Source organism: Carettochelys insculpta, chromosome 15 (genome assembly GCF_033958435.1).
Source record: "Carettochelys insculpta isolate YL-2023 chromosome 15, ASM3395843v1, whole genome shotgun sequence".
Lineage (NCBI taxonomy): Eukaryota > Metazoa > Chordata > Testudines > Carettochelyidae > Carettochelys > Carettochelys insculpta.
Window position 1 is genome coordinate 9,122,793 of NC_134151.1, and position 23,181 is coordinate 9,145,973.

General features: G+C 40.2%; 1 protein-coding gene across 1 annotated transcript in view; it reads right to left on the minus strand.

The window, feature by feature from the left end:
- TENM2 (teneurin transmembrane protein 2) overlaps positions 1 to 23,181 on the minus strand; it is a 1,128,689-nt gene that overhangs the window by 134,103 nt on the left and 971,405 nt on the right. Inside the window, exons 12-14 of the mRNA XM_075010154.1 lie at positions 21,852 to 22,046; positions 15,118 to 15,318; positions 12,141 to 12,326 (exon numbers count right to left, since the gene is read on the minus strand). Of these exons, the coding sequence (XP_074866255.1) occupies positions 12,141 to 12,326; positions 15,118 to 15,318; positions 21,852 to 22,046 (582 nt within the window). The remainder of the gene's footprint in view (positions 1 to 12,140; positions 12,327 to 15,117; positions 15,319 to 21,851; positions 22,047 to 23,181) is intronic.

Genomic DNA, 23,181 nt, shown 5'->3' on the forward strand with positions numbered 1-23,181 from the left:
TCTTCTCTATAAATACCATCACTGGACCTAACCACGTTACTCACAGAATCACGGGCACTTTCTCATGCTCCTCTGCTAACATCATATATGCCATCATGTGCCAACAATGGCCAGATGCTTTGTATATTGGACAGACTTCTAACTCCCTTAGACAAAGGGTCAATGGGCACAAAACAGACATCAAAACACTCCAGATCCACAAACCAGTTAGTCACCATTTTAATGGAATGGGCCATTCTGTCAATGACCTCAAGGTATGTGTGTTACTGAAAAGAAATTATCGCTCCTTTGTAGAAAGGGAAGTGGATGAACTGACATTTATATTCCAATTCGGAACATTAACACATGGTTTAAATCGTGATGTGAACTTTCTGAGTCACTATAGGGGCTCATCTGCATACTTACCTCAATCTAATTCTTGATCTTCCCCCCCACCCCTCCACTCTCTGATTTGCTCACCTTGATTATCTTTTTCTGATTTGTCATCCTTGCTTACTGTTTTTGGTTCTCTGTGTCTTAAATATTGAGTCTGTTCTGGTCTGAAGAAGTGGGTCTGTCCCACGAAAGCTCACTTAATAAACTATTTTGCTAGTCTTTAAAGTGCTACTTGACTGATTTTTGTTTTCAAAGGAAAGCTGATACTGAAAGAAGCTGAAATTTGGAAGGGAAATAAAGTGTAACTGAAGCATGCTGCAAATTTCCAAAGTGACATTCCTAGTTTGGAATTCTTGGGGAAACTGATCCTGTTTTTAATTTCCTTTTTGACACTGGTGGTGGTTGTGCTTTGTTGTTCTCTTCTCCACCCTTTTTGCCATATTATTCAAGCAGGAACACTGCAGGAGTGACATCACCATTTAGAAGCACACATCCTATGGCTCTCAAATTCCAAATGGCAACAACTCAGGAATAAACTTAAGAGACATAATTAAGTGGACAGCATATCTAGCATGCTGACTATTGGGACCTAAAATGTTTGCCTCTGGAATTTTTATTTGATATTACAACAGAGTTTTGTGGCAGGGCCAGGTTCTGTGCTGACTCAAAGATGAAATTCACTCAGATCAGTCCAAAACCCCAAACACAACACAACACAAGATGGGTAACAACCTGTACTGCCTATTACATGGCAATAGCTCTGCTGTCTGGCTCGACAGGTCCTCTCTGTGAGCTTAATATTATATCCAGATTGCAAAACCCAGATGTACCAAGATACATGCATACCCATCATGTGAGCACAGGGTTAATAGCAGAGCTGCACAGAAGATGGAAGTTCTATTTTGTAATTTATTTTGATATTTTGTGGTTTGACTTCCTTCTGAAATGGTGCAAAATACAAACAATTCATCAGGAAGAGATTTTGTTTTCCATTTTGAGTCAATTTACACTGTTTCAGCAAAAAAAAGTTTAATTTCTGCTTTGACTTTATTAACATTGTAATGTACAAAACAGAATTTTAAAAAATAAACATAAAAAAGTAATTTCAAAATGAAAATGTGAAACATTTTGTTCCAGAAATGTCAAATACAAGATGGTGATGTTCTAAAACGTCCCGTGAAATGCAACTAATTTAATCGTGTTTTGATTTTAATGGAATTGCACCTTCAGAAATATTATTGGTTCTGCTGAGGTTTTTCTGACTATCTCTAGAGAAAACCTTTGGGCCACCAACATGGGCATGCAGAGTCAGATTTACAATGATTTTAGGTGCCTCAAGATTCAAATAAGTGCCGAGTGGGATGTGCATAAGTTAGGCACATAATTCCCATTAACTTTCAATGGGAATTATGCACCTAACCTGGCTGGGAGCTTTTGGAAATTCGAGTTGGCAGCCACAAGCATCCTTATGTACTTAATTATCCATCTGGTGCTGGAGGTATAGGAGTGTAGGGCTATAAATGGCTCAAGAAAATGTATACTTTTTAGAACACACCACGAGACTCCTGAATTAAACAGTTAAATACGGTTCCCTCTTGTGCTTTGATTACCATGTTGTTTTAATGTTTAGGTTTTTGTGTAAGTACAAAAATATTCTCTGAGCTCTTATGGGACATACTACTGTGCCTATCCTCATGCCACCACTGACCTCTCAGAACTTCTCTAATGTCATTGTAATTTTGTAACCAGCAATATCATGTAATTCATTCACTTGCTGAAACCTGTGCTTGGCCCCATGGAGTACAAAATAACACAGAAAACATCATCTTTGGAACATAAGGCTTTGGCTGGGGCTGTCTATTCCCCTGAAAACAGCAAAATCAGCTTTGCCCTTTTGCTAGTTAGATCAGCAGTTTGATCGATCCTATTTATGTTTTTGGCTTTGTGGGAGTTCAAAAATTGGCTGGAAATCAATATGACCCATGAAGAAGCCCCTCCAAAGGAAAGAAATACCACGATTTAAGCTGAGAAGCTATTTATAAGAATCTGTTGGGAGCATCTTTGAAGTCCTGAGCAAAATGCAGGGTGCCTAGCCGAAAATATGAGTAGCTTTTTTTGACTTAGAAAAAGATGCAGCAATGCTCTGCTGTTACTATATCTGACACAAGCAGAAAAAGTAAGACATTCAAGTGGCCTGATGCAGCTCAGCTGCATGTTTCAGTTGTTTTTTTGTTTTTAACAGGAGTCCCTCAATAAGGAACATAAACACAGGGAGCTGTTCCTACCAGAGAAGGTTGCTTTATAGCTAAAAAAAAATATCCCCAATGCTTCCCTTTGAGACTGGTATATCAAAAGTAATTACGTTTCTCAAACTCCCTGAGACTCAAACCAACATCTTTGTGCAAATCTCTACACAACTGATTATGTGTTCAGAAGGAAATATGGTGTCCTGTTTAGCTAGGATGGAATTATTGGGTAAGTTCTGATAGCTTCATCTTGCAGAAATTGTTTGGAAAAGTTTACTCATTTATCAGATATAAAAGCAACAAATAACACCTTACTTCCTCATAAGGAACTATGCAAAGAACTCCAGTAAAAGCTTTGCTATCTGGCACTTTAATATCCAGAAAACTCAGCTAACCAGCATCTGCCATAGACGGCAATAATATTCCGCATTCGTTTAACCAGAAAGCTTCTGATAGCTTTTGTCATAATTTTCCAGCACTTGTGTTGTTGGATGGCCCTGAGGCAGTAGAGAAGCAGTAAATTGCAGTATTGTATACAGTAATACCTTTAAAAGGCGAGCTAAATAGGAGGATTCGAAAAGCATCCACAACTCTGTCCAGACTCAGCAAGAGAGTGTGGAATAACAACAAGCTGTACACTCACACCAAAATGCAAGTCTACAGAGCCTGCATCCTCAGCACCCTCCTTTATGGCAGCGAGACTTGGACCCTATATGCCTGCCAGGAAAAGAGGCTGAACGTCTTCCACTTGTGCTGCCTCTGGCGCATCCTTGGAATATCATGGAAAGACAGAGTGACCAACACCGCCGTCCTCGAGCAAGCTGGAATCCCAACCATGCACACCCTCCTCAGGCAGCGTCAACTCCGCTGGCTTGGCCATGTCCACAGGATGAATGATGGAAGGATTCCAAAAGACATCCTGTATGGTGAGCTTGCCTCCAGCAAAAGACCTCCCGGACGCCCCCAGTTGCACTACAAAGATGTCTGCAAGAGAGACCTCAGAGAGGTAGACATCGAGCTGGACAACTGGGAAGAACTAGCAGACGACCACAGCAGATGGAGGCAGGGGTTACACAAGGGCCTTCAGAAGGGCGAGATGAAGATCAGACAGCTAGCAGAGGAGAAGCGAGCGCACAGAAAGCACAATAAGGACTTGCCAGACACCCACGACATCTGCAAGAGATGCAGCAAGGACTGTCACTCTCGTGTGGGTCTTCATAGTCACAATAGACGCTGTAAATGAAGTCCTCAATTGAAACTTTAAGGGGCGCGATCCATAGTCTATGCAGACTGAAGGATGCCTACTACTAAGTAAGGTTATTTTGTTTGCTAAATATTTTCGCATTTTGTGAGAAAGCTTGAATAACTGGCACATTTGATTAAACCGACAACCTCCCATGCCTCATGCATGCTGGATAACAAAGCCTGTACTATACAAAACAGAAGCAGAGTTTAGCAGGAGATTGGAGATAGGAAATATTTTTGCACATTGCACAGTTTGTTTGGGGAACTCCGGACCACCAGATACAATGAAAGTTAAGAACTTAACAGGATGCAGTTACGTTAATACAATTAAAATTATTTGAAGGTGATACAAACCTTGTGCTCCAAGGCATATATAAAGGATTAAAGAAGAAGCTTCCCATCTAACTACTCACTTAGACTTTGTCTAGATTGAAGAGCTCTATCGGCAAAAGGTATGCAAATTGTACAATGCATTTGAGTATGTCTTGTTGACAGCTCTGTCAGGATAGGCTTTCCCGGCATTTGGCCCATCTACATAGGGCCAAATGTCAGGAAAACCCATTCTGCTGACATATTCCTTCTTCCTCACGTAACAAGGATGACCAGGATGTTGGCAGAAGGCTCCTGGAGTGGCAGCCTTACAAGTTTCTTAAACTTTCCTCTAAAGCATCTGGATATTATTCTAGACAGATCAGTGGTCTGATCCAGTATTGCAATGTCCAGATCCACTGGGTTATAAAATAGTATGTGTTATAGTTTTAACTCCTGACATATCAGGGAGTCTCAGCTATAGCTCCACACAGGAAATATTTTCTTAATATAGGAACTCTTTTGAAATTAGGTTGGAAAACAAATGTGCTATTTTGATTCTGAAATTGACAAATCACTACAAACCCCCTTTTACATACACCACTCAAAATACAGCAGAGGTTTCACACCATCTAATCAGATACCTAGTCTGTATATGCACATTGGACTTGAACTCAATCTGACCATACCTTTTCTTATTCCTTCCAGGTTTTATAATCTTCAATTTTTCCACCTGTCTCACACACTTTTAAACTACTTTGGGAAAGGGACCATGCAAAATAATAGAGCTCTCTCTATAAATGTAATAAAAACAATAAACAAGATGACCAGATCAATCTTGAAATAATTTCTTACATACCAACACAGAGCAAAACTGTTGTTAAAAGTTTATATGTGAAGGTACAACTTCTTCACTATGCAACCAGCCAAGTTTGCAAGCCTAAAATCAAAATGTAAATTATTTGCACTGAATGGCAAAAATATGTGATAAACCCTCAATTACATTCACCTGGTACCTGCCATATATTTTGCTTTGCCAAGGATGGAAAGTGGTGAGACAGTTCAAGCTGAGATACTCAAAAAAGTATAACGTAACTTCAACCCATCGATCACAACTCTCAGAGGTCTGCTTCTGGGTCTCTAGAAGGTTGGACAATAAATACAGGCAACACTGATTCTGAGTGCTAAGCTAGATGTGAAAGTTTCTAACATTTGGGCATGTTTCCATGTAAGCTTTTGGCTCACGAATGTTCCCTTATTTTTATTAAGACGATAAATCATGTTTGTGGCTCAAATGTGCTCTGTACTTTGCAAGCACAAAGAGAAAGAGCTGCCTGTTGTCCCACAAACAAAGAATTGAAAACTCTATGGGCTCATCTACACTAGCCCCCTCCTTCGAAGGTGGCACGCTAATCAGCCCCATCAGAGAATAGCAATGAGGTGCTGTGTTGCATATACAGCACCTCATAAGCATACTTCCCTCCAAGCAAACTTCGAAGTTGCTAACTTCGAAGCAGTGGCAAGCAGTGTAGCTGCGGGAGCTTCAAAGTACCTGCTCAACTTCAAAGTTCCCTTACTCCTAAAAAGTTTTGGCAAAGTTTGGCATATTCTTCCTAGTGCCCATGGCTAAGCTGCTTGTCAGTGCTTTGAAGTTAGCAACTTGGAAGTTCCTGTGATGGCCATTATGCTAATAAGGCGCTGCATATGCATCACGGCACCTCATTACCCTCCTCCGATCAGGTTGATTAGCATGCCCCCTTTGAAGGAGAGGGCTAGTGTAGACAAGCCCTATAATAATTAGAAAAACATGGTTTAAAAGTAAAGCAGGCAGTAAAGATGCTTATATCCTGCCTTAACAACTTTTACATTTTTTTCTGTGATAGATCAGATTTAAAAACAGTTAGAAATATATAAAAGAACAAGTCTAATACATGTACCTGCCTACCTCAAAACAGCTTGTTTTTGTCAGATACCATGCCTTTTCACTATCTCCTCTCATGCACTGCCTTCATCTCGCCTGCAAATTATCTTTTCTTTCTATTGCTATTGTTATAATTACTTTAAGAAAATTGGTTAAAGAAAAGAAAAAAAGTTCTTTGCTACAAAGAATAGCCCAATACGAAAAAAAAAATCCTGCTGTGTTGGAAGACAACCGCAGCGCTAGATTAGCTATTGTTTTATTGATTACTGATGTAGATTATACAAAAATGAAAAAGAAATGAAACAATATTTTTGTGGTATGTGACAATCTTCCCTCTCCACAGAAGACAAGGAACCTGACTAAAAGGCTGTGAAGGGGTATGTTCTCAATAGAGTCTGCATAACTGACAGCTTCAAATTTCTGTCAAAGATAAAGGCAGCTTACTTCCTATTTGGTGTTTAGATCTGGAGAGTGGATGTGCAAAGGGAGAACCCAATTCTTCTACTTTCTTGGTCTAAATCCAACCCATTTTCACAGTGCCTGAACATATCTGCCTTTTTATAGCTGTCATATGGGCTATATTGAAAGAGCTGGGATTGTAGCTTCTCATTTTAGTGCCAAGCGGGCAGATGTGTACAACACTAAACTACAACGTGGCACTAATTAACACTGGAATTAACAGACTGCCACACTGGATCAGACTAGTGGTCCACATAGGTCCATACAGGTCCTGTACAGCATTCCCTGTAAGCTGTGCCCTTGTGAAGCGGCTCAGGAGAAATTCAAATGCTGCCCAAAGGATTAGCAGAGTTCTCACTGCTAGGTTTTTGTTTCCGCTGGTGTTGCACATTCACTTATACCTTGGAGTACATTAAAATTATCCTGCAGATGGATGGAAAAAATCAGCTGATGTATGGAAAAGATTAGAGGGACATTGGTCCTGCATTCTGCCCAGTATCAGATGGTTCAGACTGAAGTAACCTTTCGAAGGGCAGCCACAAAATAGCCACCCATGAGGACCCAGTAGGGAAGCAGATGGAATTTGATTCTCATTCCTGGGAATGGATTCTCCAGGATGGCATTGGGGCACATTAGAAGGGCACTGTGAGGAAGCTTGAACTGCTTGTGCTTAGCATGTAGGTTAATGGAGGCCTTCAGGGTGCATTTACTCTGCAGTAAGACAATTGCAGCGGACCCATGCCAGCTGACCCAGGCTCACCAGGCTTGGGGGGCAAGGCTGTTTCACTGTGATGTATGATTTCTGGCTCAGGCTGAAGCCTGAGCTCTCAGACCCTCCCAACTTACTGGGTCCTAGATCCAAGAGTCCAGACAACTACACCACAATTAAATACTATCACAGGTCAAGCCAGTCCATATGGACCAGCCACCGGTTGTTAGTTGCAGTGTGTGTGAACCTTCAGTCTATTGGATTATCAAAGGTGGAACATGCCACCAGCATTCAAACAATCAAAGGAACATCTTGACCCATTTACATAAATGTCTATATTATCAAATGCCTTTGAACACTACAACAATTGTCTGCTGCTACTGGGTGAAAGGAGGTGCTGATCAAGCCAGACTGACTCCAGACTAAATAGAATACAGAAGGTCAGGTAAATGAGAAAGAAGCTTCTCTTTTTTTGGGTGGAAGGATGGGATAGGGTGGAGGGGTAGAAAATAGTGACACAAAGGAAACTTTGGTGTCTCTTCTCCTCTTCAAGGAGGCAAGCCCTGTTTATATCACAAAGCATAGGCTGCTGTAACTTTATTATCTGTCTGAATTTTGTTCTTGGCCTGAATAATGCTGAGGGTGAACTCCTGGCCCCAATGACATCAATTAGAGTTTGGTCATAAACTTCAACAGAGCTATGGTTTAATGCTCCACTCTGTTCAGACATGACTTGCAGATGAACAGATGCTTTCCAAGTGATAGACTGGAGCATGTGCATTCGCTTCTGGCTATTCATTCAGGTTTCTGAACATACTGTACTTTCCTTGGCTTAGCATCATAACATGTCTCTCAGAGAAATGGATGCCCACATGCTAGTAATAAGCAGTAATCCTCACTATTAAGATCTGATTTCTCTTGGGACTAATGTTTTCAGGACATTTAGTTTTAACAAGAAGAAAGAAAATCTCTTGTCATAAAATTCATACATGAAATCAGTCCAGGATTTAGTTGCTCTTGCACCCAGTCTTTTTCTGATATTCGTTTTGAAGTAATTTATGGTTTCTCTTATCTTGATTTTCCCTGACTGTTTGGTTGCAACTTCATCCACTATTACAATCACCTACTAAGCACATCATAGAACATGTCTGTTTTTACCTAGGGCAAAAAAGATTTATTTTCTTTTATCATCAGCTCACAGTAAGCTATTTCTCTCCCTAACAACAAAAGCAGGAAAGAGAAGTATGAGGTCACTTGTAGAGCTTCACTTTGAAACATACACCAGTTACATTGGGTTAGCCACTTATCTTTTCCATTATTTGGCTATCCATAGATCACTGGTACAGATGTATTTACAAAGTCTGTGGGCTTCTTTTTTGAATTAGTGTGCTTCTATTTTTATATGTTAGCTCTAGTGCCATGGTGTCCAATACACTTTCCATTTGCCACATGTGGTGAACTTGACACTACGGTGTGGCTAAGCGGTTCGTCCACTTAGTGGGACAAGCACATGGTGGCAGTGGCTGAGGCAGCTCCTCCTGCGGCGCAAACCCAGGTGTGGTTCCAGACATGATGCTGGCTCCAGCAGCTGCAGGCCGGCTCCAGTGAGTCACCAGCAGCTTGTTCAGGGCGTGGGTGCCTGATTCTGGACGGGGGCAGCCCCTGGCTCGGGCAGTGGGGGGACTGTAGCGATTGTTAAATTTCTTTCAGACACCACTGCTCTAGTGTATGTGCATAAAAATGCTGAGCTGGATTTAAAACATATTTTCCAATGAGCTAACACCAGAATTTTTGCAGACTTTTCAGAGCTAGAATGCAGTAAGAGAGGAAGAAATTACCCCTTCTGTAGAATTTAGCCAGAAGGAAAGTTAACTTGTAGCAATGTGAATTGAAATGCCACATAGAATGCTTAAAATATGTTCTGATTTCTGGAAAGGAATAATTCAGCAGCAAATAAAGTAAAATATGAATTAGTATGAATACCTCCAGCTCTCAACAGCTGTCACCTTTTCCTGCCACATTAGTAAAGTCCAATCTGTTCCTAAGGAAATCGAGGCAGAAGAAAAAAATATTTGTGTGTGTTTTGGATCCTCCATTTCTCCTAATTTGGGTACTGCTAAAACAATTCTCAGTGCATTTCTGTCTCCCAGCTCTAATACTTACAAAGAGCTAAATAAGACAGTCTCTTCCCAAATGATCAGTCTCTTCTGAAGTCCAATAGTTGTCTGCTATAGTTGTAAACTGTTGAATTTAATTTATGTATATTGATGAACATTTCCTTTAAAAGTTGTAAATCATGATGCTAAAAGTTTTAACAGTACAAAAGTACTTTGTCAGCTCACTCTTCAGTGGTAGACAGCCAGCGTGGGCCCTAGGGCAAGGTGCGGTGGGAGCCCCAGCTCTGTGCCCCAGAAGGGGTGGAGCCTAGAGTGGAAGGGACAGTGGCAAAGTCAGTCAACCCTCAGCACTGCCCAGACTGTGGCACTGGCCCCATCACTCACTCACAGCACACCTCCCTCACTGCTGCAGCATTTCAAAGGGGTCTAGAGCTCTGGCTACCACTGCTGTCAAAGTAGCAGTGATGGTAGCTGGAGATCTGGGACCCTTTAAAATGCTAGGCTTGGGAGGCAACTGCCCCCTCCCTGCCTGCCGTTAGCAGGTCTGTCACTCTCTACTGAAATCAGTGACAACCATTTCAGTGCTGCCATGAGATCAGTTGAAGGCCAATGAAACAGATAAGTACTTCCTTTATGTTCCAAGCAGAGTCACAAGAATTACCGTACATATGCATTTTTCTAAACAGCTCATCATTTACAGTAGAGAGAGGCATGATATTAAAACATGGCATAATTACATCTTCAGAACTGAACTTCTGCCCAAGTTCCAGCTCTGCTACAGACACAAAAACTAAGGTTCAACACAAGCTTTTCTAATATCCTCTCTCATTTACCTCAGAGATCTTATTCTCCTTAGAAGAAACACCTTTTCCTTTCTCACCTGAGCAATTTTGGTAATGTACACCGATAACATTCCTAAAATGTATCCATTTTGTACCTGTGAAAAAAGGTAAAAATTTTCCCTTACAGGTCACCTATCCTATTTATAATCTGGGATATTAACTAGTGTGTGTGAGACGTTTAACACAAAATTTCATCAAGCAATCCAAAACAGGCATCTTTTTTGTGTGCACAGTTGATTTCAATTAAATCAAAATTTAGGAATATATTTTAAAAGATTACAAAGCAAAAAAAAAATCAGTGCAAGGTGGTAAACCTTTTTGGAAAAGGCAGTTATTGCACATTTTGAGACAGTGCAGGTATGACATTAAACAACACAGTGATAAACTATCCTGATTATCCTGGCAAAAGGAGTTATAATAGGGTAATGAGTGGAGAGGACAAAAAATGGAAAAAAAAACCCACTCTGCATTTATGTTGGTTACAAACTGCTGAATCACAAAAGCTTTGATTTAAATTATATTAGCATACCATGCTCAAAACACAGACCCCCCCAAATGTAAAAGGATATGCCTTAAAATACGGAAGGCACATTTCAATTTATTTATGTATAAGGGTATATTTTTGGTATCCAATCTTTATATGTTTCCCAAAAGGTTTATCCACCAGAGAGATTCAAAGGGGGAACTTAAAAAGAAAAATCAGCTGAAAAATGCAAGCTTTTTGACCACAATTTTAGTTTAAGAAAAAACAATTCACTAGTAACAGGTCTGTCCCATTAGGGTCCACAATTGCCATAAAAATGTCAATTCACTTATTGCCTCTCTGTAGCTAAATTTATCCCTGTCTTTTTTAAGGCAATTAAACAAATTTATCTATGTTTCTAACTTACTGGAATTTTTAAAGAGAATTTGATATCAAATACATTTAATAGGAAATGAAGAATGGTCAGGTTTCACTGCCAAGAGAAAACACCGCTGTTTTTAAAGTGCTTGTTTTTTCATTGTGCATACAGATTCCTTTCTTCCATACTGGTTTTGCTCAGACTTCTTAGTAGACATATGCCCAGTTAGAAATGTTCTCTCTCCAATTTTGCTCACAGCAGAGGAAAAATACCATTTTCAGCAATTTTTAAGAGAATTTGAATATAAACTATACTGCCTGATTTTTATGAGAATAGAATGAAGAACAGAGTTCACCATAACTCATTCTTGTAGAAAATAACATTTAAATCATTTTAATATGAAATTATGTGGTATGCATATAAAATCGCTTTGAACTTCCCAGGGTGACATATCACAGTTGAGATGCAATCGTGTTAGTCACGGCACTCTGCATGATGCCAATGCTACACTAAGCAGCATGCTATTAGGAAAGGGTACACCAGCATGTGATAGTACTGGTGAGAATGTCCCATGCTGTGACTGTCTATATGCAAACACCATGCCCACTGTCACGGCACAACAGGGCAAAATGTTAGGGAGCTATTTCTGTAACAACAGGAGCACTTATCCCTCCTCAGCTTGACCCCTGCTCTTGGTGGATATTGTGGTGATGCGTTTTAGACGTGATATATAGTATCAGGGAAGCACTGATGCACCAGACCAGGAAATTAAAAAAGATGTCCTTCATACAAAGAAATGTTTAGTTAAGTTTAAACAGCTTGGCCCAGATGATACTTTTATGGACCATTTGTTAACATCTGTACTTGTTAATGTCTGTTAGGTTGTTGGGGTTTCCCCCTCTCCAAACGAAGTTCCTCTGCATTTTACCCTGGGTTTTGAGAGGCAGAGCTGATATTTAGAAGCACTAGGGTCCTTAAAGGAACAGCCTTTTACGATACACAATAGTAACTATGTTTCTACAATTTATGAAAAGAAAGCAATATGTGCCTGTTTCGGTGGCTGTCGTTTGCCTACCAATGGTGCAGTGCTCCCCATTCCAGCCCTCTCTGCATTCACACTTCCCATCTTTACAGGTTCCATGTTCAGTGCAGCGGGGATGGCACACGCGTTGGTCACACGCTACTCCCGTCCAGCCTTCTTCACAGCGACATGCTCCGCCAATGCACACCCCATGAGTGCCACAGTCTACGGAACACACTTCTGGCGGAAAAAAAAATAGAATTATGAGTACAGCTGAGCACTGTCATTGGCAATAGGTCACTAAACCTGGCGAAAGGTGACAAATTAGCACTCAGTCCCTGTAAAATATCTGATGTCAGAGTGTGGCATGCTCATATGACTGCTAAAATGAGGCTTTGTTTTTTATTAAAAATCCCTCAAATTAATAAATTCTGCTATTTTAAGGCAGGGTTGACAGTGCTGGAGCCAATGTATCCTCTATTCAGGTGCACACAAACATCTTCATGCTGTTCCAACAACACGCCTCAGCCCTGGCTCGGAGGGGCTCTTTCTAGAGGGAAGATAATTCTCTCTACACTGCCCGTCCCAAGCCCTCATGGCTCTGTGTCTCAAAGCCCAGATCAACTGACTTATGCTTGTGCTGTGGTGCTAAAATAGCCATTTAGATGTTCTGATCTGAGCTGGAAACTAGACTCTGAGATCTTCCCTGTTCACAGCTATTTTTAGCCCTTAGTATGAGCCCAAAGTCATTGGCCACAGACCTTGGAGAGATAATGTTGCAGTGTTTTTGTTTTTCATTTCTGCAGGGCAGGTACACATCACACACCCTTTCAATGATTCTCAACAAAGGAAATGATTCGGAGCAGCTGTGGTGGGTATGTGATGTGGATGTTTGATTGTTTAGAACTAGACCCATGTAAACTCATTCCATGAAGAATGATGACAATTGGGGGTCACTGTATCGGAGTGGTTTGACATGGTAACAGTAAAAGCAGGGCTCTGAGCCCTATTGCCAATCCCAAGACTGCTCAAGAGGAAAAAATCAATTTAATTTTAATACAGTTTTGCTGCTATTTTCTATCAGTGAGTAGTGTTTGTGATGTGCAACATAAAATGGAACAGAAAATACACCTAGCAGGCTGTACTCTGTCGCAGCTCATTAGAGCAAGGTAACTTCTTCAGTCAGCAGCGCCGAGAGGGCAAGGTGAGAGGAGTGGCCTGGTGAGGCCAGGAGCAGAAGGGGCATGGCCAAGGACAGGCAGCTGTCTGTGCTGCGATGCGGGCCCTCCTCACTCTCTGACACCCATGGGCACCCAGAGCAGCACTGCCACAGTGTTTCAAAGGGAGCTGGGGGCAACTGCCTCCTTTGCTTCCCCCACCCAGCTGGCGGCCTTGTCTGCAGTGAGTAGGTGCCAGTTTTTAAATAGCTAATCAACAATCTCAGATTTTTGTCTGTCTGTATCTTCTGATGATTTCCTGGTTACCCCCTGACATTCTCCAAACGTATATTTTGTATTCCTCCTTAGTCATCTGTCCAAGTTTTCACTTCTTATAAGCATCCTTTGTCAGTTTAAGCTCAGCAAGGATTTCCCTTGTAAGGCAAACTGGTTGCCTACCATATTTGCTTTTCTTAATGTGCATCAGGATGGTTTGCTCCTGTGCCTTCAATACAGCCTCTTTAAAATACTGCCAGTTCTCCTGAACTCCTTTCCCCTTCATATTAGCTTCCCAGGGAATCCTGCCCATTAGTTCTCCCAAGGAGTCAGAGGCTGCTCTTCTGAAATCAAGGGTCTGTATTTTACTGCTCACCTTTCTTCCTTTTGTCAGAATCCTGAAATCGACCATCTCATGATCACTGCAGCCCAGGTTACCACCCACTTCTATTTCTCCTACCAGTTCTTCCCTGTTTGTGAGCCACAGGTCAAGCTGTACATGGCCCCTGGTCAGTTCCTTCAGCACTTGTACCAGGAAGTTATCCCCAAAATTCTCCAAAAACTTCCTGGATTGTCTGTGTGCTGCTGTATTGGTCTCCCAACAAATGTCTGGGAAATGAAAGTCTCCCACGTGGACCCAGGCCTGTGATTTTGAAGCTTCTCTTAGTTGTTTGAAGAAAGCCTCGTCTACCTCATCTACCTGATTTGGGGGCCTATGGCAGACACCAAACACAACATCTTGTCTGCTGGATCCTGGTTGGTTATTCTCTCTTACTAGCCCATTTAGGCCATGATCAGACTTTATTTTCTTGGCCTCCTGGCTCCTAGTTTGTATTTCCCAGGGTGGTACCCCCTGGTACCTCCAGCAGAGGGCAGAGAAGACCTGATGGAAGAGATCACAATTTTGAAAGGAAGATAAGTGAAATGAAGAGAGTGTCAGCTGGGGATGGGAATTTTCACACTGATCACCACCAGACTGGGTCAGAGGCACCCTACCTCCTTGTACACAGTGCCAGAAAGGGGAGCCCCCACTGCCCTCATGCCTGCACTCCACCTAATTGGCCAGAGCCCCTACCCTTAACCTACTGCACTGAGCCCCACAAATTGTGCCCTGACTCCTGCACCCAAAACCTCCTGTCCTGAGCCCCCACACCTGTGCCCTGAGCCCTTCAAACTCTGCCCTGACTCTTCCACTTTCCCACACCTCCACCACTTGCCTTGAGCCCCACAACCCATCCAGTCATTGCCCTGCATCCTGCACCCCACACCAACTGTTCTGAGACCCCACCTCGACTCAAACTCTTGCCCTACACAGTCTCTTAAATGAACTTTTTCCTTTTAATTTCCAAAGTGGGGAAGAAACCCACATTACTATAGTTAAGGAGCTAGGCAATGCCAGGTACGTCTGCTAGTATAGTATATATCATATAGCTACTTATTTATAACAGCTAGTGTATAAAAAGGATGGATCAGATGCTGTAAGGTTCATGCCAATAGCTTGTATTTTAAACTGTTATTAGATATGATCGTGTTCATCAGCAGAGTAGCAAACAGGACAGAAAGATTATTGCATAGCAGTGCAGAAATATTTTTCTTACCAACGGAGCAGTCAGGACCCATCCAGTTAGGATCGCAGCTGCAGAGGCCTGTGTCAGACAGGTATGTCCCATGTCCACTACATTGATCTGGACACTGGGCTCTGGGAAGTTCACAATTTAGGCCACCCCAGCCTGGGCTACAGAGACATTCTCCATTCACACATACACCTTGATTGGAGCACGTTGGATCCAAGCAATCAACTGATCAAAGAAAACAAAACAAATTCTGTGTGAACAAAAAGATTGGTTCCTACCATGTATAGTTTGGATAATACTGCTGGATGGATAGGTACTTTGCAAGCTTATACAATGGAAGCGAATAGATCAAACTCTTGGGCTGTGTCCACACTACAAAATTATCTTTGAAGTTGCTTACTTTGAAGTACAACTTCGAAGTAAGCAACTTTGAAGTTGAGTGTGTCTACACACACCGTACTTTGAAGTTAAATAGGTCACTATTCCATTCACAGGAATGGAGTAAGGACTTTGAAGTTGGGCTCCCTACTTCGAAGTTTGAAGTAAGGGAAAATGTGTGTAGAGATTCTCTGCTGACTACTTCAAAGTAGTGCCTAACTTCAACGTTAGTTCCTAGTGTAGACGCACCCTTGCAGTTGTTTTTTAGGCCTGTTCTCAGAACTGGTGAATATAAAGTGTCTTGCTATTTGCTAGGACACAGACACTAAAACTTGACAAAATAATTTACCAACTTTAACAAAATATGATGATTCTTACTAATGTTATAGTAATGTAGAAGAAAAATACTATTATTATAGTCACTTTACACATGGAATATGGAAGCACAGATTTGTAAAGTGACTTGCCCATGGTCACAGAGCTTAAAAGTACCTACGTACTTTGCAGCTTAAGTTCCATATTTGAAAGCAATGGGAGTACTTAGGTGCCCAAGACTCACTGACTTTCAGGTTCCCTTAGACTCCTAAGTCACTCATAAACTTTTGAATATTTATTCATAATCATTGGCTGAGCTGTGGTTAGAACCTAAGAATCATAGTTGTCTAAGCTCTGCTCTCCACCAGGAGCCCCTATTTCTTTCTTAACCTCCCGCCTCTCAGATACAGCATCCCCTTTTCTCAGTCTGAAAAAAAGAGATTTAAAATGGGATTATTGAGGTGGTGGAAAGATTGTCAGTGTCATCTTGGATCTCACTGAACAATGGGATGTATCAGAAGTTAATACACAGTGACATGACAGAATTCAAGGTTTTTACCTTATATCATGCGTTTGTTTAAGAGAATTATACTTTACTGAAAATGTCAGCCAGAAAGTTTATGAATAGCCTTCCACTATGGAACTTATCATCAAGGCCAAACTGATGTCCTAAGTAAAATGGATTCATGCCATGACTAGTGTTTATGAGTTCACAACTCAAGCACTAAGCATGCTGGTATTCCCTCTTGAGGCAATATGAAGTACAGAGTGTATAATGAAAGTGATTTATCTCTCATATTCTCCCAAAGATTATCCTTCTAAATTAAGGAAGAGACAGTTTCACTGAACTATGCATGAACATTACCCGATCTTTCAAATCTCAGCCTCTTTCATAAACAAATTCTTATCAAATTATTTTAGTCCAATATAGAAACTTTACATGAGTGTATTGATCAAGTATGATGCACAGGATTGAAGCAGACATGAATTCAGAGATGTGATAACAGGTGTTATCAAAACTTGTTGTGATTTTAATTCAGATTGCAATATAACAGGAATAAATTATGATAGCATTTCCAGTACGACTTTGGACTATAATGACAGCACTGGCTGCAGTTTTGCAAACAATGTAATATTCAGCTAATTGGTTTTGGAAATATGACATATTTAACTATTTATAGGCCAACAAAGAGGGTTTGGATTTTCAGTTGAGATAAGCCTGCAAATTTCAGCAGTTTAGCCAAACTTATTTGGTTTATGAATAACCCAGGATATTTCAGATGAATAGCACCCTCCTTGTGAGATATTGGTAGTTTCTGCTTTTGGCAGGATCCAAAATAATGTCAAAAGTCAGAATAGTTTTTGACATTGTATTTCTGCTCCATTCAGCAAACAATTTGTCTATTGTTATTATTATTATTATTATAAATAGAACCTCTCAGTTATCTTTTAATGGTTCACAAATTCTGTTCATTCTGACTGTGGGGAAAAGAATAGGTTTGGTTAATTTGGCATGGGTAAACCCCAAAATTTATTTTAAAAAAGTAGTAAAATGTGTGGTATTTTAAATATCTGCCCCAGAATTCAGACGCCACACAAAGTACTGCTGAATGGTGATGGGGGGCAGCTTTTAGGAATGTATATAAATCCACTTAAAATCAAAACAGTAATAAAAGCAATGCAGAAAGAATAAAAATTACATCCCTCTTCCAGATGAATTAACCACCTTTCCACACTGTTGAATTATGGTACACAGGCACAGGAAAAGCAGTCAAGATTTATTACCTCAGAATACACCTGTCATCATCCCACCATACACACTTATTTTATAGAATAACTTGTGCTAAACCTCTCTGTCTATTGTTCTAGATAAATACATTTTATAGCTATTTAAAATCCATCATCTGGCTGAATAACAGCATTCAGATTTTAAAGGAGCAGTGAGTTTACTTTGGTTTCAAATCTTATTCCAATTTTATATAATGCCTTCAGGGTTGATATCTAGGGCCAGACCTTTGGCTGGTGTAAACTTGAAGAACATTATTCACTTCAGTGGAACTAAACTGATTTACTTCAGCTAAGATTCTAGCCCTACGTCTTCAGGAGTGGGTTATTTGTTTAATAAAAGGATTTATAAATGGAGTCTCCGTGGTGTTTAAACAAAGGACAGTGTGTTTTAGCAGTTGAGTATGTGAGACTTAGAACCCAAAGCCCCTTGGCAGCTTGGATCATTAGAACTCATTTAGTGTTGGGCTCTCTGTAGATTTGACAAAAAGGGTAGAGAAAGCAATTTGTATCCCTAAGGACAGAAAAAGAGGTCAAGGAGTTTTCCGAACAGTATGTACTCTAAACCTCCAAAGAATCATGAATTACACTTATGAAGTTAAATGTCATTGAAAAATGACTCAACCATGAAGCTGACAAGAAAAACACTGTTAGCGTAACCCAATTTGTCAATTTCACTTGTCTCTCCTCAAACCATATTGAATGAAACCTGACAAATATGCCATTTCATTTTCATGTGCAAATTTGTTAATAGAGCAAGAGTGTTTATGCAGCTGAAATTGTGGATTGCCAATATCGATTCTGGTGCCACTGCCATTTCAGGTAAATTGTTTGAATGATATGACTATGATGAATATCAGAAATAAAAAGCTAAATGGAAAAAAAATGCTGACCCACAGTTGCTAATTCTATTTCCCAGTTGGAAGATGACATATGAATCAAACTGACCCACTCTTTTGAGACACAAAAATCAATAGAAGAGTTTTCATACTTTAATATAAAATTAGGTATGTTTACCTGTTCCATTGGACAGTAAATTCATTTAGAACACTTAAATAAGACTGAATGAATGCTTAACAAGTTGAGAAACCATTTCATATTCCATCATTTATTCAATAGCTTCTGAATTAATGTGTAAAATATTTACAGAAGGGTAAAAATTTTCAGGTAGCAATGTCACTGCTACGGAATTTATTTTATTTGCCTAATGATGTATGCAAAAGGTCATTTCAACCTTTCTTTTCACATTATTGTCTCTTCCAAGTTTGCAGCGTGCCTTCTTGCAATCAATTTATCTTTTTAAAACCTTACCCTTTCAAGTACTGCTCATTAAATCATCTAGATCCTCCTTCCTAACATACAAATTCACTACTGATACATTTGGGTATGTCTTCACTAGACTTGTCATCTACCTGGCAGGAATTACCAGGAATACCTACCAGGCATTGATTTATCGCATAATTGAAGACACAACAAATCAATCTCCAAATGCAAGACTAGAAAAATAGCTTGTGCTGACTGAAGAGCAGACCTGTTGACCATACCATGTGGAAGACACCATGGTAGGTATGTTGACTTTTGTTACGTCACTTGTGTAGCTGAAGTAGACCGACAGTAAAGTAAACGTAGACAATGCTTTTATTAATGTACAGTTAAAGCTGAATGGAAGAAAAACCTTTACAAAATATTCAGTGCAGGTGGCAATCAAATGCTCTGCAAAACAGTTAAGAAAGCTGACCTTCACATTTAAAATCAGCCCTTTGGTACTGGCAAGAGCAACTGCAGACATACTGTAAGTGGGTTTCACGAGGGCAGCCCTTCCAAAAACAAAGAGGAGGAATGATTAAATGAGTGCTACTTTATATGCTGCGTTGTGCCCCAGTGAAGTGTGTTCTCTCATTCCTCTACAGGCACCCCAACTACATTCAATGTGTCAATGACAACTGTACAGACCAATAAAGGAATTATTTGCAGCAGGTCACTACAGCTCACGCAACAATATGAGGAAAGGCGTCTCTCCACCAAAGGGCTTGCACACACCTTGTTTTGTACTATGTTATATTGCTTGTCCAAACAGAGAACCACAATACTCCATTATTGTTCAGAGGATATGTAACATTAAAGTAGTATACATGAGAGAACTATACAGGTCAGAGAACATGCTCAATAAGGAATCTTTCAGGATAGCTCAGTGGTTAGCACATTGGCCTTATAAACTCAGGGTTGTGAGCTCAATCCTTGAGGGGACCTTTTGAGGGTCTGCGACAAGTTAGATTAAAAAAAATCTGTTAGGATGGTGATAGGTTCTGCTCTGAAAACTTCAACGTCAGAAAGATGTAGAAAAATTTGAAGAAATGTGAAGCTATAAAAATGATTGAGTGTCCACCGGAATCGATTCATGAGGACAGCCACTAATTAATGAATACACATAACCTGGCAAAATGACAACAAAGGAAGAAAGACTGCTATGACCATTCCTATCAGATTACAAAAAACCAAGGTAGGAGAGAAATCATTTCATGTGGCACAAGGTGGAATTAATAGGGTGAAATGAAAGATGGGTAAACTTAGACTAATTCTTAGTAAAGCCCTTCTACTGCTGACATCTTTTAGATTATTCTTTTGAAAGACCACAACATTTTAACAAAAGATAAAGTGGAATCCCACAACTAATTTTAAACAAGACTGAACAACAAGTAATGTTTGTATGCAAGGGAACATTCCTGCCACCTGGAATGGGATGGATGGAGAGGGATGTCCTTTCACAAGTCTTCTCCACTGCTGATTTCTATGCACTTCCATGCGAATGTTAGATTGAGGGCATTTTACTGTACAACTTTGTAAGCAGCACCTCTCCAATCACCTACTGCTGGCTGAACAGTAAATTTCCTGTTCTGGGAGCTGGCAAGGATATTGAATCACGCCAAAAAGGGCCAATTCAGCAAAGCTCATGGAAATCAATGGCGAGATCTCTGTTGATTTCAGGGGTTTCTGACTTAGAGCCTCAGTCCATACGGTGTAGTGTCTGTATCATTTCTGAGAGAAGGTTGACAGGAAAACACTCTATAGCAGTAGGCTGCAATAAACCCAGTGTTGGTAGTCTAGTAGTGATTCTAAGGATTATGGGCATCTATCAGCTTCCAGTGAAGTAAGTTACAAAAGTTCCATTCACTTGTGTCAATAGGACTTAAAATAGTAGTATTGAGGGAAGGAGCCCTGTATTTTCCCCAGCCATGTTCTTTGATGAGAGGATAGCTATTTCCCAGCCAATGAGATGACTTGGTGCACTCAGTCTGGCACCTAGCGACAGACTCCTACACCACAGTAAGAATGCTCAACAGAGTGCCAAGACTGAATCAGTATGGTCATAGGCCTACCATTCCAACCCAAGAGTTGAGAAAGACTGGCTGGGCCAGATGGTGTGACTTGAATTACCACTGCACTGTTGTGAGAATAAGCAGAGGATTCCAGGGCTGTCTGTCTAGGAACACTCTAAGCATCATTTTCCTTTTTAAAAAACAACTGTATTAAAAAAAAGAAAGAAAAAGACAGCTCTCCAACTTACCTAGTATTAGTTTCAACAGAAGAGATGGAGGAACAAACAGTGCTAGGTTTGATCTATGACCATATTTGGTGAGGTCATTTTGTTAAACCTGCTCATTTTTGTCCTCACAAAAATTGTGGTTACTTAAATTTTCAATACAAGGAGCTTTTTAGCATTCGTTAAACTGGTGTCTCTTCCATGTGCCATCTACTTTTCTTTAATTTTATGAGATTGCCTGTAACAAGAGTGATTTACCCTACATGATGCCTGAAGTGACAGGGATACCTGCAGTCTTCTAAATCCGTCTCCTGTCTTTCTGCATTAATTATGACTGAAATGTTTGCCTTATGCTGGCTTTCAATTATGCCATTTTCACAACCACCTCTCTTTTTTGTTTGGTTCACCATTTTATATTTTTTAAATGTTAAATAAATATAATCCATTAAAAAAGAAAGAAAAGAATTATCTTGACTCTCAGCAAAAGAACCACTTAGATATGCCTGTGGTCGACAATTCTATCACTGCAGAATAATAAGCACCTTAACTACATGGGAGATGAAAAATCATAATTTAAGTTTCACAGGCCTATAAAGTTGGAGGTACCAAAATTCTACAGTAGTTTTACATGACTGTAGCACAACAGCATTTTCTCCTCTTCTCAGCCCCCCTTCTTTCCTTTAGCTCCACAAACAAGACAAGCTCAAAGCACAGAGAGAGTTTGTACTCTTGCATTTACCTTCCTCACAGTTTTCGCCTTTGTAGCCGACAGAGCAGACACAGTTTCCTTCAACACAAGAACCATGACCTCCACAAGAGGGATCAATGCACTGGCTGATGGGTACGTCACATTCAGGCCCTTTCCAACCACTGTAGCACAAACAGGTTCCTTTGGAATATTGTCCATTGCCACTACACAGAACTGGGCAGGCAGCTGGAAAATTGAATAAGAGAAAGGGAGGACACAGAGTCATATGTGAAAATCCATAAAAATGCTGAAAAATAAGCTGCTAAAGCTACCAATTGATACATTTTAAGGCACTTGCTTAATGGAAAATGCTAAGTCAGAGTGCAGTAATTCAGTTTCTGATTACTCAAAGTATGGATACAACTAATTTCCTTTAGACAATAAATACACCACCCCCATATGTTGCCCATATTCAATATACAGCTGTTAATCATTACAGACTGCTTACTTAACATTTAGAACAATAGAGAAGTCCACAGTGATTACTGGTAACAAATCAAAATGAATGGATGTGATTCTTGTGTGTCATTGGTTCTGCACCTGAGTTTTTCAGATTTATAGAGTAATGCTCTCATGATGCATTTAAAGTAAGTTCCTCTGAAGGTTGCTATACAAGGCCATTTTTTTTCTTACATTGTGTTTTTGAATGATCTGTGCCCAAAACTTCATCATTTTTACTCCATAACTTTGGCCATCTGGGGCAAAGCGATAATTCAAGCCTCTGTCTGCATCACCTTCACCCTGCCACCAAGAGAAAAGCTAGGCCTGAGGAAGAGTGACCAGGACAAATGGTAATTATATGAATGGTGGAGCTCAGCAAAGACTGGGTAGATGATTATCAGGCACAAAAATGGAGAAAACAAGGATGCCAGGCAGCGAAGATCTTAAGAAGGGAAGAGGACACATTCCTTTGCCTGATATTATTTGGCGGCAGTAGATCTGTTGAAAACAATAAGAATGTTTCCCCTTTCTCCCCCTCCCCCCATAACTGAATAGCAATACTAATCTCTACACCATAAAAAATATTGGTGCCGAAGAGCTATATTTCATCTGTAAAAAGTCCTATTGTATTGTTACTATTATTTTCCCCTTAACTTGAACCATCAGGAAGCACTGAAATATCAACTGTAAAATGAACAAATGAGTTTATAGTGGTACTTCAGCTCATTCCTCATTATAATTCTGCAGTCCTTAATTCACTGAATCGTCCCATTGATCCCATGAAGATGAATGGGCCTGAATTTGTAATAATCTATACCTTTTTAAAAATGAAAGGATTGGTGAGAAGAAATACATTTAGAACAGTGTTAATATTTCTCAT